At 38.8% G+C, this 18,749-nt stretch overlaps 2 protein-coding genes across 7 annotated transcripts in view; one reads left to right on the forward strand and one right to left on the reverse strand.

Annotated features, from left to right (window-relative positions):
• Nucleotides 1-5,867: 5,867 nt before the first annotated feature.
• Nucleotides 5,868-11,214, reverse strand: MORN2 (MORN repeat containing 2). Of its 3 annotated transcripts, XM_029232284.1 has the most exons (6): nucleotides 11,066-11,113; nucleotides 9,049-9,107; nucleotides 8,899-8,949; nucleotides 8,364-8,470; nucleotides 7,496-7,632; nucleotides 5,869-6,099 (listed from the first exon to the last, which is right to left on the reverse strand). In XM_029232284.1, the coding sequence occupies exons 5-6, from the start codon at nucleotides 7,630-7,632 to the stop codon at nucleotides 5,997-5,999; spliced, it is 240 nt and encodes a 79-aa protein (XP_029088117.1). In that variant the 5' UTR covers nucleotides 8,364-8,470; nucleotides 8,899-8,949; nucleotides 9,049-9,107; nucleotides 11,066-11,113; the 3' UTR covers nucleotides 5,869-5,996. The 3 variants fall into 3 exon arrangements, with proteins under 3 accessions (XP_029088116.1, XP_029088117.1, XP_029088115.1); XM_029232283.1 differs by lacking the exon at nucleotides 9,049-9,107 and having other exon boundaries at nucleotides 5,868-6,099; nucleotides 11,066-11,214; XM_029232282.1 differs by lacking the exons at nucleotides 8,364-8,470; nucleotides 8,899-8,949; nucleotides 9,049-9,107; nucleotides 11,066-11,113 and adding an exon at nucleotides 7,821-8,103.
• A 44-nt stretch (nucleotides 11,215-11,258) lies between these two features.
• DHX57 (DExH-box helicase 57) overlaps nucleotides 11,259-18,749 on the forward strand; it is a 56,627-nt gene continuing 49,136 nt past the window's right edge. For 2 of the 4 annotated variants that reach the window (XM_029232151.1, XM_029232153.1), the window contains exon 1: nucleotides 11,259-11,294. The gene's annotated coding sequence lies outside the window, so the exon portion shown is untranslated. Of the gene's footprint in view, nucleotides 11,295-11,421; nucleotides 11,522-18,749 lie in introns of those variants that run through there. The other 2 variants (XM_029232155.1, XM_029232152.1) reach the window with 2 other exon arrangements.

The raw sequence follows: 18,749 nt of genomic DNA on the forward strand, positions 1-18,749 counted from the left end.
TCTCAGGGGATACATTCTAGAGATTTCCCCCAATGGACAAATTTGAGCATCTAATCAGCTGCCACTGTGTCTTTTCATTTTTCTGATCATCACTGAGGAAGATTTCAGTAGGTGTTAATACCTAATAATCTCTCTTTTCTCAGTAAGGGCAGGAGCTGACAACAAAATAATCATGAACCTACGAATCAGAATAGTGTCCTGTGTAATATTTTGCAAGTTATGGTTTAGTTAATGTTATGTGGGGCGCTGAGAGCAATACATGAAATAAAATAATGAGGATTTTTTTCTTCCGTGATTCCCAAGGTGATTCCTGGCACTCTTGAAAGCAGAAGTGATTAATCAAGTCACTGGAGACAAACAGCAGAAATGTGATTGTCAAAACTATGGATATCGGTTAAACTGTGTTTCACTCATGTAAGTTGCGTGTGTGTGTGTGTGTGTGTGTGTGTGTGTGTGTGTGTTGAGAGCTGGTCAGTGGGAGAATCAGCATCTTCGACATTGTCTCTGAGAGAAGATTAGCAGGACTTATTAATTTAAAAGAGTTTTACATTTAATAAAAACTCAAAAGCTAAGAAAAATATCGAGCAACTTATACTCCAGTCCTAAAATTCAAAATCAAATTCCTTAACCTGGGGTCCACAGTCAGGCCATCTGTAAATCTCCTGAAATGATATGCAAAATTTGGTGTGATTTTACATTTTTTTGCAGAGAGGGTGGGCTGGTTTCTAAAAATTCTTAGAGTGACCCTTGACCCTCAAAAAGGTGAGCTCCAGTCATTAAAGAAAAGCAGAGGGAGGAAGAGGGAGAGAGAGAAAGAGAGGAAAGAGGGGAATAAAGAGAATCCAGGAGTCTCATCAACTCTGTCGCCAATCAAATCAATCAAATGTATGTGAAATTTGTACAAGGCACTTATCTATTAACCTTTATATTTATATTAAAAATTAACAACAGTATGATCATCTTCCTTTCAAAAGCCTCTGAGGTTTCAAGCTGGTTTAGATTGCATTTCAGAGCCCATGATATTAGCAAAAACATAGATATTAATTAAATTCATGGAAACTAGAAGAAATGTGTGTCAAAAAAGTTATTTCTTTAGTATGAACTTCTGATTGTTTATGCTAAATCCTTCAGAAGTGCCCTTAGTTAAATGGCTATACCATTTGCAACAAATATAATTTTATATTAAAAGGAGCTATAAAAAGGACAAAAGGGTTATACAAAGGCAAATTTCTATATTTTTCAGAATACTATTGTTTCAGCATATAAAATACTAATTATAGTGGATTCCTATTCTCACTTAAGAATAGAAAGCTTTCAAGTGAAACCTAATTCTTCTCATCATGCTCCCAAAACCCCTGCAAAGGATTTAGATTTCTCACTAATGTTCCTATGTAACTAATTAGCACATAGTTTTCTGTACATAGAGGAGTAAACTCTGATAGAATCCTCTATCCCTTTTCTGTGTTACAAAAGTCATAAATTAACCTCCCTCCATTCCTAATCTTTTCCATTCTTTATTCTTAATCCCGAAGAGGCATACACATATTGGGTTTATCTGCCATGTAAAACAAGCATTCAGTCATCCTTTCTTTAAGATTACTCTCAAATTTTAATTCAGATTCAACTAAATATGTAAATAGGCAAAACTCTTCAGTCTAAATGTTTCATTAGTTAACAACATTTAAAGACAGATTATGACATCATACAAAAATTAAGCAAGAAAATGAATGAATATTTTACAAATTGTTTTAACTTTGAATAAAAAGTAATTTCTTTAAATGACTTCCTTAAATAAAAGTTAGCATATTTTGAATCTAAGTTAGTAAGGATTTATGGGATTTCTTCTCTTATGAAAATATTTGCCCTCTCAATGCCTCTCAAAGTACATAAGAGCACATACTTACCCCATGTTGCTTGCTGTGGTTATATCGTCCTCAGATCAAGGCTTATCTGGATTCTGAATTAACTTAAATGTTATAAAAAGAAGCAGTAGAGGTTTGACTTCCCCGGAAACGAGACTGTCATATGCTAACTAGGCTTTTAAATGAGGAAAACTAGTGTCTCTTCTAATTATATAAGCTCCAGGTCAAATTCTAGCATCAACTAATCAAATAACTGAACTGCATTTAGTTTCAAGGAGTAAAAGAAAGAAAACTGTTTAAGAGGAATGACTTTAGTATCTTAGAAAACTGGAGACTTGAGCATTGAAAAGTTACTTATATATCAATAAAAGTTAAATAGTTTAAAAGCAAAGTATATATCTTGCTACCTTAAATAATTTGAAGAAAAATATTGGGGAAAATTTAGTTTTCAGTAAAGCAGATATTTCTATATTTTCTAGAAGTTTTGAATTTGCATTATATGTCCTGGTCTCTGAAAACATCCTCTCACCTTACCTTAACTTGCCCAGTATTTATCTCCTTATAAATTCCAGTACAATAAAAGTATTTAATTCTAAAGCCATACCAGTTAATGCTAAGCAACATATCCAAAATGTCTAATTGTTAAAATGTATCTTTGAACACTTATAAATAGGATCTTTTGAAATTAAATACAAAGTTATTATCATGAGAAGCTATAAAAAATACCATTTTAATTTCAACATTTTAAAAGACATCTCAACCCAAATTTATAGTAGTACAACAAAAAATAAAAAAGGATTTAGCAATGATATATTGAGAAATACAAATTTTCACAAGATTTTGAGGGAAGAAATATTATATAATATGGAAGTTATCTATTACATGCACCATCTTGTGGGGGGTCAGTTTTGGAGAAATAGTTTCAGTAAAAACACTAGGGTCTTTATTGTAATTTTAATATGTAGCTGTCATGTACTGCTTTGGTAATTTCAAAATTATGTTATCTAAAAGGTAAAGAAGCTTTTTAGGCATAGAATATATGAGCGCACACTGATCTACTTTTTAAAAATTGAGGTATAACTCACCTATGTCAGAGAGAAATTTTCCTCTACCCTTCTAGATTCTTCTGGCTGGTCTAAGAATTACAATGAATTTGACATGAGACAGATTAACAGGAGAAAGTCAAACAAAAGTTTAATAATGTGGGAGGGAATCAGGAAAACTGAACAGCTCACTAAAATGGCCAAAGCCCTCTCTTAAAAACCATATCAGCTAAAGACAAAAGAGGATGTTGAGGGTAGTGGTTTGGGACTTCAAAGGAGGGTAGTTCAAGTGGAGATGGAAACGCAAATGCAAACGCTTGGTAATCAACTGTTTGTTGGGCCCTGCAGAGGCAATGCTACAGAGTGGACTCTGATCTCTAGGCCCTGCTCAGCTTCCCTGGCCACACCTAGCCTAAATTGTTTGCAGATACCTCTATTCTGGGAAGAGGTCCTTTATCAAAACTCTTTAGGCAGCTCAGGGCAGAGGTAAAAAGAAAGACTTCAGGAGTCTTCTGTTTCTTAAAAATAATCTCCCTAAATTAATCCTCATGCCAGAGAGACACATTTTGGGGTGGCAAATTTTGCTCCCCTACACATAACATACATAAAATTTGCCCTTTTAATATGAACAGTGCAGTGGTTTTTCATGTTCACAAGTTGTGCAACCACTAATTCTAGAACATTTGCATCACCCCAAAGAGAAGCCCCATGCCTCTGAACTCCTCCTCCCTGGCAACCACTAATCTACTTCCTGCCTCTATGGATTTGCCTATTCTGGACATTTCACATAAAAGGCCGTATAATATGTAGCCTTTTGTGACTGGCTCCTTTCACTTAGTACAATGTTTTCAAGGTTGATTTATGTTAGAGCATGTGTCAATACTTCATTCCTTTTTATGGCTGAATAACATTCCATTGTACAGATATATCACATTTTATTTATCCATTCATCAGTCGATGGACATCTGGGTTTTCAGTATTGGGCTGGTATGAATAGTGCTGTTCTAAACATTTGTATACAAGTCAATTTTCTTGGGTGCATACTTAGGAATTGCTGGGACATATGGTAATTATATGTCAATTTTTTTTTCTTTAAAGATTTATTTATTCATTTTATATTTTATTATTGCTGCGTTGGGTCTTTGTTGCTGCACACGGGCTTTCTCTGGTTGCGGTGAGCGGGGGCTACTCTTCGTTGCAGCGTGTGGGCTTCACATCGTGGTGGCTTCTCTTGTTGCAGAGCATGGGCTCTCAGCACGCAGGCTTCAGTAGTTGTGGCTCACGGGCTCTAGAGCACAGGCTCAGTAGTTGTGGTGCCCGGGCTTTGTTGCTCTGCGGCATGTGGGATCTTCCCGGACCAGGGCTTGAACCTGTGTCCGCTGCATTGGCAGGCGGATTCTTAACCACTGCGCCACCAGGGAAGTCCTATGTCAACTTTTTGAGAAACTGTTTTCCTCAGCGGCTGTACCATTTTTCATTCCCACCAGAAATATTTGGGGTTTCCAATTTCTCCACATCCTTGCCAATCTCTGTTATTATGTCTTTTTAAATATAGCCATCCTAGAGATTGGGAAGTGGTATTTTTTTTTAATATTTATTTATTTGGTTGTGCCAGGTCTTAGTTGTGGCAGGCAGGCTCCTTAGTTGTGGCACATGGGCTCCTTAGTTGTGGTAGGCAGGCTCCTTTGTTGTGCCATGTGAACTCTTAGTTGCAGCATGCACATGGGATCTAGTTCTCTGACCAGGGATCGAACCCAAGCCCCCTGCATTTGGAGCACGGAGTCTTAACCACTACGCCACCAGGGAAGTCCTGGGAAGTGGTATCTTATTGTGGGTTTAATTTGCATTTCCCTAAAGAGTAATAATGTTGAACATCTTTCGTTTGCTTATCAGACATTTGTATATCTTCTCTGAAGAAATGTCTATGCAAATCCTTTGTCCATATTTAAACTGGGTTGTCTTTTTATTTATATATATTTATATATGAGTTCTGTATACTGAAAACTAAACCTTTACCAGATATGATTTGCAAATGTTTTCTCCTATTCTGTGGATTGTTCTTTCATTTTCTTGATAGTTTCCTTTAACACACAGATATACTTTTTTTTTTTTTTTTTTTTCTCGGTACGCAGGCCTCTCACTGTTGTGGCCTCTCCCATTGTGGAGCACAGGCTCCAGATGAGCAGGCTCAGCGGCCGTGGTTCACGGGCCTAGCCGCTCCACGGCATGTGGGATCTTCCTGGAACGGGGCACGAACCCGTGTCCCCTGCATCGGCAGGCGGACTCTCAACCACTGCGCCACCAGGGAAGCTCTACTTTATATATATATATATACATTTATTTTATTTTTGGCTGCGTTGGGTCTTCATTGCTGCGCGTGGGCTTTCTCTAGTTGAGGGAGCGGGGGTTACTCTTCGTTGCGGTGCACGGGCTTCTCATCGCAGTGGCTTCTCTTGCTGCGGAGCACGGGCTCTAGGCGCGCGGGCTTCAGTAGTTGTGGCTCACGGGCTCTAGAGCACAGGCTCAGTAGTTGGGGTGCACGAGCTTAGCTGCTCCGCGGCATGTGGGATTTTCCCAGACCAGGGCTCAAACCCTTGTTCCTTGCGTTGGCAGGTGGATTCTTAACCACTGCACCACTAGGGAAGCCCAGATACACTTTTTAAAGATGACAAAACTCAGGCACAGGATTGGAAATTGACTTTGTCAAGATCTGCATAGTTTTTCTTAAAATGAGCAAACTCTCTATTGAATCACATTAACTTCTTTTCTTTCTTTTTTTTTCCCCCCCTTTTTTGGCCACACCGTGTGGCATGCAGGATCTTAGTTCCCGGACCAGGTATTGAACCTGTGCCCCCTGCAGTGGAAGCACGGAGTCTTAACCACTGGACCGCCAGGGCAGTCCCTACATAATTTATTTTAAACTAATTATAAGATGATCAAAAGAAAGTTCAAAAAAGCATAAATGAGTGATGGTTTTATTGGCAAAATTACAATATATAGGTAGTGTATGAAGTTACTGCAGATGACATTTAGTTGTTTTCCTTACAACTAAAAGCTGCAGTTACCACATTAAAACTTCAATGCAGAATATCTACATGTGGAGCTTTAGCCTCAGGCCTGGAGCAGCTGTGAAATGAAAGTTACCACACCATTCTAGTCCGTGGATATCAGTATATTGTCCTTCACCTTCCACCCTGTAATAGTAAAAAATAAGTGTGTTCATTAACCAAGACCAAAAATTTACAGTCCAGATATGATTGTCTAGTATATTATATACTATGTCTGAAGAATTATATCTTTCCATTATCAAGTTTTGTTCTAAAACCTGACATCCTGCTTTCACATCCTACAAACAAAAAAAGAAATTACTATTCCAAACAAATATTGTCATTATACAAATTTTGGTGTCTAAGATTTTAGGATTACGTATGCTTAGTTTAGACCAAAACAGTCAAAAAAGTGAAAAGGTTATATTGGTTATCTGGCTTAATTAGTTCATTCATTTATTCAACCAATGTTTATTGACCTTCAACTATGTTTGAGGTGCTATGCTCTATGCTGGTGTTTTCTGGACTCTTCAGAGTGGTGAAAATGCACTTCACATAACCAAACAGACCTTTATCCCATGGGTTAGAGTTTTCTCCCTTTATTAACATCAGTGGGAAAAGTTTACATGTTGTCATCACAGACTTGGCATCAGAATAGGTGAACACTTTCTACCCTCCTCAATATGTATCAACCACTTCATAGCAATTAGGTTGCATTTTCAATTCTGGAAATAATAAAGGGGTAGTTATAAATGAACCATGAACTTCTGGATGACACGGCATGGTATTTGGTGTGAGGATTAAGCTTGGGAAGATACATGGTGGAGGGTAGGGGTAGGGATTTGGAGGAAGTTGGTCAAAGGGTACAAACTTCCAGTTACAAGATAAATAAAGTACTAGGGATGTGATGTACAACATGATAAATATAATTAACACTGCTGTATGTTATATGTAAAAGTTGTTAAGAGAGAAGAAAATCCTTAGTTCTCATCACAAGGAAAAATATTTTTTTCTTTTATTTTGTGTCATTGTGAGATGATGAATGTTCACTAAATTTATTGTGGTAATCACTTCATGATGTATGTAAGTCGAATCATTATGCTGTATACCTTGAATTTATACAGCAGTGTATGCCAATTATATCTCAAACTGGAAGAAAAAATAAAATTTAAAACTAAAAACAAAAGTTTATCAAGATATTTCAAGTGAAAATAATTTTTGGCCTAAATATTCTCAATAATTGCAACAAGCTTTCCATTTCCGACTGCAAAAAGTTCTATAGGAACAGAAGTCAAGAGGAAATAAATGAAAAGTCTAATAGATTATCACCAAGAATGATATTTTCTTTTGGAGGCTCATGATGGCCTTAGCCTCTCTTATAACATTTTTTTCCCCAACATATAACCCAAATTTTCCAAAATATATTATAAATATATTTAAACTAAATACATTACAAAAGAAATTTAGCATTAACTAAGTTTTTAAGCAAATGTGCCTGAAAAGACTCTTTTAGAACTACAATGACATTTTATTTTAAACTTACCTATTTTCATTGAAATTTCCAGTGTACTTTGCCCCAGTTGGGAATGTATAAGTCCCCAGTCCATGAAACATATTGTCCTTAAAGTTTCCTTCATATACTGCTCCTGAAAAATGCTCAAGTCTTCCAAAACCATTCATCTGTTTGTAACAAAGGAAATTACCTCAGTAACTAATCTTCAGTTCCCTAGAACATTTCAAAAATGTACACATATGTCTATCATCTACTTTGTTATTATTTAATCTATCATTGTATCATCCTTTATTTTCACAAAAATAAGATAACATTTTATCACAGTCCTTTGTATGTATCTTTCTGTGAAGCTCACCAAGTCAATGTTTCTGATCTGGGGCACTTGAACATCTTGGGGGTCCATGATGATAATAACAGGAGTCCTCAAGATACCTTGACTATATCAAAAAGCTTAAAGGACAATCAGTTTAGTTAGCCCAGAAATGGCACAAAGAAGTTGTTAAGAACAAAAATTTGTATTCAGGCAGACCTGAGAACACATTTTTGTTTCATCACTTACTAGCTGGGCAAGAAATCTGAGCCTGATTTCCCTCAATTGTAAAATAGGAACATTAATGGTATCTGACTCATGAGGCTGCTATGAGGATTCAATGAGAAAACTATGTAATGAGTTCACTTTGCTCAATGAATAGGAAATAAGAAAGATGATAATGATGATAATTAGCTCTCTGCATGAGTTTAATACTATTCTTATGTTCATATATGTTAAATATAATCATTTTTTATTTTTATTGCATGGTCTACTCATATGTGTTTTTTGATTAATGGTGAAATGCCTGGAATCATTTAACCAATAGAGTTACTTAGCCACTGTCAATGCTCAAAACAACAATAATACCTTGTCATCTTTCCAGCTTCCTGTGTAGACAATCCCATTAGGAGTGGTATGAATACCTATGCCATTTCTCTCAAATATTCCAGAAGATGTTCTTGTACAATCCCCATCTAAACAAGAGAGAAATACTGAAGATTATAAAAGGGAACCCTGTTTGACTAAGTAATAAAATATCTATGTTCAGGCTTAATCAGAACTGCATCCCCTATGGGTCTCTTTGGCTTCCTAGCACTGAAACTGATGAGACCAGAGATGAGGAGCTCTGTGGACCAAGGTCTTGTAATCATTGACACTCAAGGGCCCAGAAGATTGACATATGGCTATGGCCCTCCCCATAGCTTTCCAAGGCACACTGTCTATACTTAACATTGGAGTTTAGATTTAAAATCTGTTCCTCCATTAGTATTTCTATGTTATTTTATTTAATGGAGTTAATATCTCAGTAGTAGTTTTATAAAGTGTAACAGTCTCAGTTTTGTACCCTTAATCTACTTAATTTTAGTCTGTATAGAAAAAAGTAATTGAAATGTATGCTTACCATACTTGTCTCCATTTGGAAATATAAAGTTTATCTTAAATACTTCTGGAGCTGTTTTAAAAGATTTCAGAAAAGTCACATGAGCTTAAATATCTTTACATCATAAGACCTATAACATATTTGCTTTAAGAGCCAACCAAATAGACTCACGTCATATGATCACAAGTATATCATGATTACTTGGCATTTCCATAGTCTAGTGTAGGGTCCTGGGGAAATAAATGATTTTGTCTAGATGATCAGTTTTTACTTGTTTATTATAACAGCTTTATCAATATATAATTCACATACCACCAAAGTTACCCTTTAAAAGTATACAAAATTCATTTTTTAGCATACTCAGAGTTGTGTAACTGTCACCACAATCTAATTTTTCAATATTTTAATCACCCCCAAAAGAAATCCTGTACATATTAGCAGTTACTCTCCATTACCCTAAAACTCACCCAACCCCTGGCAACCACTAATCTACTCTCTGTCTCTATGTACTGGTGTATTCTAGATAGTTCATAGAAATGGAATCATACAATATGTGGTCCTTTGTGATTAGCTTCTTTTACTTAGCTTCAAGGTTCATCCATGTTGTAGCATGTATCAGTATTTCACCACTTTTCATTGCCGAATAGTCCATGCTACAAAAATAACACATTTTGTTTATCTGTTCATCAGTTGATGGCCAGTTGGGTTGTTTGAGTTTTGGCTGTTATGAATAATGCTATGAACATTCATGTATAATTTTTTGTGTGGACATATATTTTTATTTCTCTTGGGTATATGATCTATTGATTGTCCCACAGAGGTAAGGTAGAGCGAGCAATCTCTGCTTTGGCAGTGGAAGGAAATAGAAAATAAAGAAAGATAGTAAGTGAGAAGGGGTGGGGGAGGGAGTGGGGTCCAAACAGAATGATATTGGAATGGAGACCAGGTGAAAAAGGGACAAAGACAACCGCAGGCCTAGGGGGTGGAGGAGGGGTGGAATCGATGCCTCAGGGCCCTGGGACATTTAGTGGACTAAAACGTTAGAAACTAATTTTTGCCAATACTGAAGAAAACGTATGTGAAGATAAGTAAACTATAACTTCTAGGACAATAGTCTACTAGAATGTTACTCAAAGTGTGGCCATCCATTAGAATCATCTGGGATGCTTTACAAGTTCCTACGCCCTTCCACACTGCTGAATCAGAATCTCTGTGGATGGGACAAGAGAACTGATCTTTTTAATTGAAAAATTAATGAGTGCCAGTTGAGAAAGGCTGGAAGCTCATCCCCTCTGAGGAAACAGAGTTAATAACACAATAGGCAGAAGACTTAAACATCATCAGAGAGAAAGGGAGGGTATAGCAGCCTTGAGACAGGAGCAGATGCTTGTGAAAAAATAATTAGCAATCTAGGAAATGAATAATGTAATTGTTGAAATAAACCTCTTTAGAAGGGCTGAATAGCAGAATGAATACCGTTGAAAAGTAAATTAGTGAACTGGAACACAAGGTTGAAAATTTTTCCCAGAAAGAGGCATAAAGGAAAACAGATATCACCTGACAAGGCCTTTCATATCTCCCCTCACCCCCAGGCTCCTCCAGGAGCCCCCAGGAGGTCTATCCCTAATGTAGTACTTAGGGCCCTATTAAAATTACGCTTTTGTGCCAGAATCCCTTCTCACACTCCACTTCTCTGGGTCAGGATCACGGATTAGTTAAATCTCTTTTCGCACCCTAGTGTCCAGCTCAGTGCTTAGTACTTACTGGTAGGAACTGAAAGTTTAGTGAATGAGTGGCACTTGGGAAGCAATCGTTAAAGGCTTACTAAGCAGAGCACTAAACGTGATCATACAAGAAACCGAACTATTTCAATTGCCCTTAAATGGTTCCACATCCGAAACTTTGGACTGTTAGAGCTAGAGGGAGGGAACCTAAGAGATCGAGACTGGCAACAGAGAGGAAACTGAAACCAGAGACGTTGGCACTTCCCTAAGGTGTCACAACAGCGAATCGATGGCCGAATGAGAGCTAGAATCCAGGTCTCCAGATTCCCACAGCACGGGTTCTCCGCGCCCCCATCCCACCACGCTCAGGAAACATGTTACACCTGTACCGGAGTTGCCAGGGGCCGAGCTCCGGCTCAGTGCGAGCTCTACTTAAAGGGGCGTTGGGAGGATGGGACACTCACTTGACACAGGGGTGCTGGAGAGATTTTCTGAACTCTGCGATTCCCCCTGGGCCGCCAGCTCTGTGGCCTGGAGGGAAAGAAACAGTAGCTCAGCGCAGACTGCAACTTGGTTGCTAGGGCGACCAGGCACCTCTCACCCGGAAGCGAATAGGCAAAGGCCCGAGGTTGAGCGAATCAGAAGGCGCCAGGGCTGGGCCGCTGCAGCTGGGCCGCTGCGGAGCTGCTCCAGGTGAGATCCCGGTGGGCGCCGCGTCCTAACAGACGCCACGGGAAGCAGCGCTGCGAGCCCGGGGCGGCCTCCCCTGCCGCGTATGAGGGATGTATTTCCGTGTGCGTGGTCTGCGCGTCGCCCCAGTAGTCAGTGTGCGGACCCTTCTACCAACTCCCTATCCCGGAGTGGTCAGGGTCTGAGGCGCCTCCCGGCCCGGTGGGATACAGCCTGTCTGGCAGGGGCCGGTGAGTCTGGGGCATTAGGATCCCAGGCCCTGAGACCGGGCCTGGCGGGGGTCGGCAGCTGAGGCTGTCCACGCTCAGGCTGGAGGCGGGGGGAGCTGAATTCAGGCTCGGAGCCGGATAAAGGGTGGGATTGGAGGGGCTCAGGTTTCGTTTCCTGTCTCTGTCTCCATCTCCACTGGGTGGCTATTTGGGGAGAGGATTTGCTGCGATGTATGCTGGAAGAAAGGTACCAGGTCTGGGTATCTGCAAGGAGCTGGATATATGGGGTGAGTCAGAGATTTGCCTGGGAGGGGAATGGTTTGTGGTCAGTTTTCAGCGCTCAGCTTGGTGATTCTGTTCCTGGGAGCCAAACTTGGATGTTAAACAAAGGATACTCTTCCAGCCAAACTTAGATTCCTGTGTCCACGGTGAGCAAAGACTGTTGGAATCTTCCTAGATTTTGGCGTCTTGTGGGCCTACCTGGCCGGGAAGAAACTGCCATTCCCAGGGCTAGCTAATTAACAATTAACCTGTGAACGCGCCTTTCATATGCAAAACAACCAGTCCTGCATCCTTACTTCCAACCACCTCCTTTGTCTAACCGCCAAGCTAGTAGTTCCCCTGCCCTAAATCAGTCTGGGGCCAGGTACCCTATGCCTCAGCGTCTGTGGGAATTACTCAAACGAGCCAATCCTAAACTGATTACCCTGCCCTGCCTCGCCTTTCCCGTGGAAAACCCAAGAAAGGCTACAGCCTATGCCTCACTCTTGTTCCTTTCTGCCTCCTCCTGACACTGGTGCTTCCCCCTGTGGCCCACCGTGGCATGGCATGCCTCTCCTTTCTAGGGGAGTTGTAAGTAACAAACTTTTCTTTCAGTGGTATTGATCTCTCTGTGTCAGCACTCAGTCACCTTTACAAATTAAGACCCAGGCATAAATCAAGGGGGGGGGCTGGCTTAACAGTAAGTTTTGTTTTTTTGTTTTGTTTTCTTGTTTTATTTATTTATTTATTTAGCTGCGTCGGGTCTTAGTTGTGGCACGCGGGATATTTCATTGCAGTGCGCGGGGTCAGTAGTTGTGGCACGTGGGCTTAGTTGCCCCGTGGCATGTGGGATCTTAGTTCCCTGATCAGGGATCGAACCCGCGTGCCCTGCACTGGAAGGTGGATTCTTAATCACTGGACCACCAGGGAAGTCCCAACACTAAGTTTTGAATTGAAGATACAAAGTACATGTTTGGGGGGTAAGAGGGAAATATGGGGGAAAGAATTTCATCTTTGGAGTTGAATGGATTGTTTCAAACCCTGGCTCCAGACTTTGCTTCTATAGTTGGTGACATTAGGCAAGTCATGTAATATATCTGTTCTCTAGTTTCCTCTGCTATAAAATATAGAAAATAATATTTAACTTATAGGAGTTTTAGAGAAGTAAATGAAAAATCTTACCTTTCCCCTCAATGCAGACTTGTATTTCCAACTATTAATACCTTCTACGTATCTCCATTTGAATATCTAGAAGACATCTCAAATGTAACATTCATTCTGAACTTGTGACACTCCCCATATCTTTTCCTCCCCACTATTCCCATTTTGATCACATGGCTGAGCACAGGACCCCTATTCACCTAGTTAATCTAGGCCCTAAAATCTTACAGTAATTCTAGACACTTCTTTCTCATACCTTGCATCTAATTGATCTACTGTTAAAATACATTGAGAATCTATGGCCACTTTTCAGCTCCACTTGCTCCCACCCTAGTCCATCTCACTGTGGTTTTTTTTGTTTGTTTTGTTTTGTTTTTTATCTCCAGACTGAACAACTGCAGTAGTTTCTAACTGGCCTCCTGGTTCTCCTCACCTCCCTAAAGACTTTTTATTCTTCACAAAACAGCTAGAGTGATTTTTTTTTTCTAGATAATTTTAATCTGAATTTTTAAAAAATTTTTATTTTCTATTGGAGTATATTTGATTGACAAATATATTTGATGTTGTGTTAGTTTCAGGTGTACAGCAAAGTGATTCAGTTATATATATATATGCATGTATCTATTCTTTTTCAAATTCTTTTCCCATTTAGGTTATTACAGAATATTGAGCAGAGTTCTCTGTGCTATACAGTAAGTCCTTGTTGGTTTCCTATTTTATCTTATTTTATTTTTTAAAGATTTTATTGATACGGACCATTTTTAAAGTCTTTATTGAATTTGTTACAATATCGCTTCTGTTTTATGTTTTGGTTTTTTGGCTGAGAGGCATGTGAGATCTTAGCTCCCCAACCAGGGATTGAACCCACACCCCCTGCATTGGAAGGTGAAGTCTCAACCACTGGACCGCCGGGAAGTCCCTGGTTATCTATTTTAAATATAGCAGTGTGTATATGTCAATCCCAAGCTCCCAGTCTATCCCTCCCCCCGACCCTTCCCTCCTGGTAACCGTAAGTTTGTTCTCTAAGTCTGCGATGTTCTCTAAGTCTGTGAGTCTGTTTCTGTTTTGTAAATAAGTTCATTTGTATCTTTTTTTTTTAAGATTCCACATATAAGCCATATCATATATTTGTCTTTCTCTGTCTGACTTACTTCACTTAGTATGATAATCTCCAGGTCCATCCATGTTGCTGCAAATGGCATTATTTCATTCTTTCTTTCTTTATTTTTAAATATTTATTTATTTATTTATTTTGCTGTGCCGGGTCTTAGTTGTAGCACATGGGGTCTTCGTTGCAGCATGTGGGATCTTTAGTTGCGGCATGTGGGATTTTTAGCTGTGACATGTGGGCTCTTTTAGTTGCAGCATGTGGGCTCTTAGTTGCAGCATGCAGGATGTAGTTCCCTGACCAGGGATCGAACTCGGGCCCCCTGTGTTAGGAGCATGGAGTCTTAACCACTGGACCACCAGGGGAGTCCCCTACATTATTTCATTCTTTTTAATGGCTGAGTAATATTCCATTATATATGTGTACCACATCTTCTTTATCCATTCATCTGTCGATAGACATTTAAGTTGCTTTCATGTCTTGGCTATTGTAAACAGTGCTGCAGTGAACATTGGGGTGCCTGTATCCTTTCTAACCATGTTTTTCTATGGATATATGCCCAGGAGTGGGATTGTGGGATCATATGGTAGCTCTATTTTTAGTTTTTTAAGGAACCTCCATGCTGTTCTCCATAGTGGCTCTACCAATTTACATTCCCACCAACAGTGTAGGAGGGTTCCCTTTTTAGAGTAATTGTTTTAAAACCTAAGTCAGTCGTACCAAGCTTTTGCTTCTGCTCTCTAGTGACTTTCTATTATATTTAGAATAAAATTCAAAGTTCTTCCCAGGACCTACATGGCCGTCTACTTTCTGACCTCATCTCGTTTGCTCACTATATTGCAGACCCACCAGACTCCTTACTCTTCATCCAGCCCAGTGCATTGAAGATGTTCTAGACTTGGCCCCTTTTCACCTACTATTGCTTCCGCTTACAGTGTACTTTTCACAAATATTTCATGACTCATTTTCTGAATGTTCAGGTGTCTGCTCAATATGACCTCAGAAAGATGACCACTCTAACTCAACCGCTCTATCTAAAATAGCACCCTCAGAGTTTTTTATTTTCTTCATAGCACTTAACTGATATTATGTATTTAGTTATTGTCTGTCTTACTCTGTAGAAGATAAGCTTCATGAGGCAGGAATTTTTGTTGTCTTTGCTGTTATATCCCTAGGACTTGGCACATAATAAGTGCTTAATAAATATTTGTGGAATGAATAAATGAATGAATCTCCATTCTCACATCAGTCATTTATTCAACCTTCAGCCATTCTTCAAATACATATTGAATTTCTTCTATATGCCAGACATTGTGTTAGAGGTACATTGGTAATCAAAATAGACATAATCCTTGCCTTCAGAGAGCTTTTGGGGAGGTGGGAAGATAAACATAAAAGAAACAATAAATATGAATAATTATGAAGGATTTTGAAGAAAGGACTATCAAGAGACCTAGTTTAATTTCTACATGTTTGTGAATTTTCCAGGTATTTCCCTGCTTTTGATTTCAGATTTCATTCCACTGTGGTTGCAAAACATACTTTGTATCATTTCTGTCTTTTAAAATTTATTGAGTTTTTTTTTTTATAGCCTAACATATAGTCTGTCCTGGAAAAGTTTCCTTATACACATAAGGAAAATGTATATTTTTATTGGGTAGAGTGTTCTACAGATGTCTCTTAGGTCTAGTTGGTTTATACTGTGTTTCAAGTCTTCTATTACTTTATTGATCTTCTGTCTACAGTAAGTCCCCTACATATGAACCTTTAAGTTGTGAAGTTTCAAAGATGTGAACATGTGTTTGCATGTCCAGTCACATAAGTTAGCTCATGTGTCTGGTGAACATCGTCACGTGTGCATCCTCTACAAGTAGTTGTGCTTTTGTGTACTTTACAGTACAGTACTGTATAGAGTACAGTAGTACAGTATCTTTTTGGCTGCACTGGGTCTTCGTTGCTGCATGCAGGCTTTCTGTAGTCGCAGTGAGCAGGGGTTACTCTTCATTGCAGTGCATGGGCTTCTCATTGCAGTGGCTTCTCTTGTTGCGGAGCACAGGCTCTAGGTGCACGGGCTTCAGTACTTGCAGCATGCAGGCCCTAGAGCTTGCGGGCTTCAGTAGTTGCTGTGCATGGGCTCAGTAGTTGCGCCGCGTGGGCTCTAGGGCACACGGGCTTCAATAGTTGTGGCATGGAGGCTCAGTAGTTGTGGTGCACGGGCTTAGTTGCTCCATCGCATGTGGGATCTTCCTAGGCCAGGGCTCAAACCTGTGTCCCCTGCATTGGCAGGTGGATTCTTACCCACTGCGCCACCATGGAAGTCCTCTCTGTTTATTTCTGTCATTTGTTGCTGTATGTATTCTGGTGCTGTGTTATCAGGTGCAATATATTTGTAATTGTTAATATCTTCCTTATGGATTAACTCTCTTATCATTATGAAATGTTCTTTATCTGTAACAACATTTTTTTTTTTTTTTTTGCGGTACGCGGGTCTCTCACTGTTGTGGCCTCTCCCGTTGCGGAGCACAGGCTCCGGACGCGCAGGCTCAGCGGCCATGGCTCACAGGCCCAGCCGCTCCGCGGCATGTGGGATCTTCCCGGACCGGGGCACGAACCCGTGTCCCCTGCATTGGCAGGCGGACTCTCAACCACTGCGCCACCAGGGAAGCCCTCTAACAACATTTTTTGCTTTAAAGTCTATTTCGTCTGATATTAGTATAGTCACTCCAACTTTCTTGTGGTTGCTGTTTGCATGATTTGTCTTTTTCCATCCTTTTACTTTTCATTTATTTGTATCTTTGAATTTAAAGTGATAGCGTATAGTTGATTCTTGTTTTTATACAGTCTGATAATTTGTCTTTTGATTGAATTGTTCAATCCATTCACATTTAATGTTATTGGTATAGTGGAATTTACATTTACCCTTCTACTTTTTGTTGTCTATATGTCTCTTGTCTATTTTGTTTCTCTGTTCCTACTTTACTGCTTTCTTTTGCATTATCATTAAATGAACATTTTATAATTCAGTATTTTAATTTCTTTAATGATTTTTTTCACGATATTTTTTTGAGTTTTTGTTTTGTTTTTTAGTGACGGCCCAAAGGTTTATCTTGTACATCTTGACATATCAGAATCAGCTTCACATTTATACTAGCTCAATTTTAGTGTGTATTGAAATGTTACTCTCATACAGCTGTATTCCTTTCCCCTCCTTTTTGCAGTATTATTGTTATACATATTACATCTATTAATATTACAAATGCAACTGTACATTCTTTTCTATTTTTTTAATTGAAATGTAGTTGATTTAAAATGTGTTAGTTTCAGGTGTACAGCAAAGTGATTTAGTTATACGTGTGTGTGTGTGTGTGTGTGTGTGTGTATTTATATTCTTTTTTAGATTCTTTTCCATTATAGGTTATTATAAGATACTGAGTATAGTTCTCTGTGCTATACAATAGGTCCTTATTGCTTATCTATTTTATATATAGTAGTGTGTATATTTTAATCCAACACTCCTAATTTACCCCTCCCCCTTTCCCCCTTTGGTAACCATAAGTTTATTTTTTATGTCTGTGAGTCCATTTCTGTTTTGTAAATAAGTTCATTTGTATCATTTTTTTTTAGATTCCTTATAAAGCAATATCGTATGATACTTGTCTTTCTCTGTCTGACTTACTTCACTTAGTATGATAATCTCTAGGTCCATCCATGTTGTTGCTAATGGCATTATTTCATTCTTTTTTATGGCTGAGTAATATTCCATTGTGTATATATTACCACATCTTCTTTATCCGATCATCTGTCAGTGGACACTTAGGTTGCTTCCCCAGCTGTACATTGTTACAGTTATTACTTTACCATCTGTAATCATTTTCTTAACCCAATACAACTATGCTCCCACTGATCTGCTTTGTTCGTTATTGGCAAATATATTACATTTCTGTACATCACAGGTCCAATATTACATTATGTACATATCATTTTATACAATTGCTTTTTAAATTGGTTATGTGAAGAAAGGAGAAAAATATACATTTACACTGTTTTGTTGGTTTTGAGGGGAGGGGGTTTCTGTTTTCTGGGGTTTTTTTGTAATTACACAATTACCTTTATTGGTGCTCCTTGTTTTTTGTGTGGATTCAAATTATCATCTAGGGTCACTTGCTTTAGCTTGAAGAGCTTCCTTTAGTATATTTTTGTAAATCAGGTCTGCTGTCGACAAATTCTATGCTTTTATCTGAGAAACTTTTAATTTCACCTTCATTCTTGAAAGATAGCTTTTCTGGATATAGGATTATTGGTTGACAGTTCTTTTCTTTAAGTCCTTTGAATGTATTATGTCACTGCCTTCTGGCCTCCATCGTTTCTGCCAGAAAGTCAACTGTTAATCTTACTGGGTTTATATCTGGAAGTGTCAAGTTGTTTTTCTCTAAATGCTTTCAGGATTTCTCCTTGTCTTTAACTTTCAGCATTTTTACATACTGTGTCTGTTTAGGGATCTATGGGTGTATCCTACTTGGACTCCTTAGAGCTTCCTGGCTGTGTAGGTTATTGTCTTTCAATAAATTTGAGAAGTCTTCTGCTGTTATTTCTTTTAATATTTTTTCTGCTCTTTTCTCTCTCTCCCCCCTATCCTTCTGGTGCTCCTATTATGCATAATACTAACTTTGGACTTAGTTTGGGTGTAGTTAGTTTGGGCTTAGTTTGTTCTTTTTTCTG

The sequence above is a fragment of the Monodon monoceros genome, unplaced genomic scaffold (assembly GCF_005190385.1).
Source record: "Monodon monoceros isolate NGI ecotype Baffin Bay Population unplaced genomic scaffold, NGI_Narwhal_1 Super_Scaffold_19, whole genome shotgun sequence".
NCBI classification, from domain to species: Eukaryota; Metazoa; Chordata; class Mammalia; order Artiodactyla; family Monodontidae; genus Monodon; species Monodon monoceros.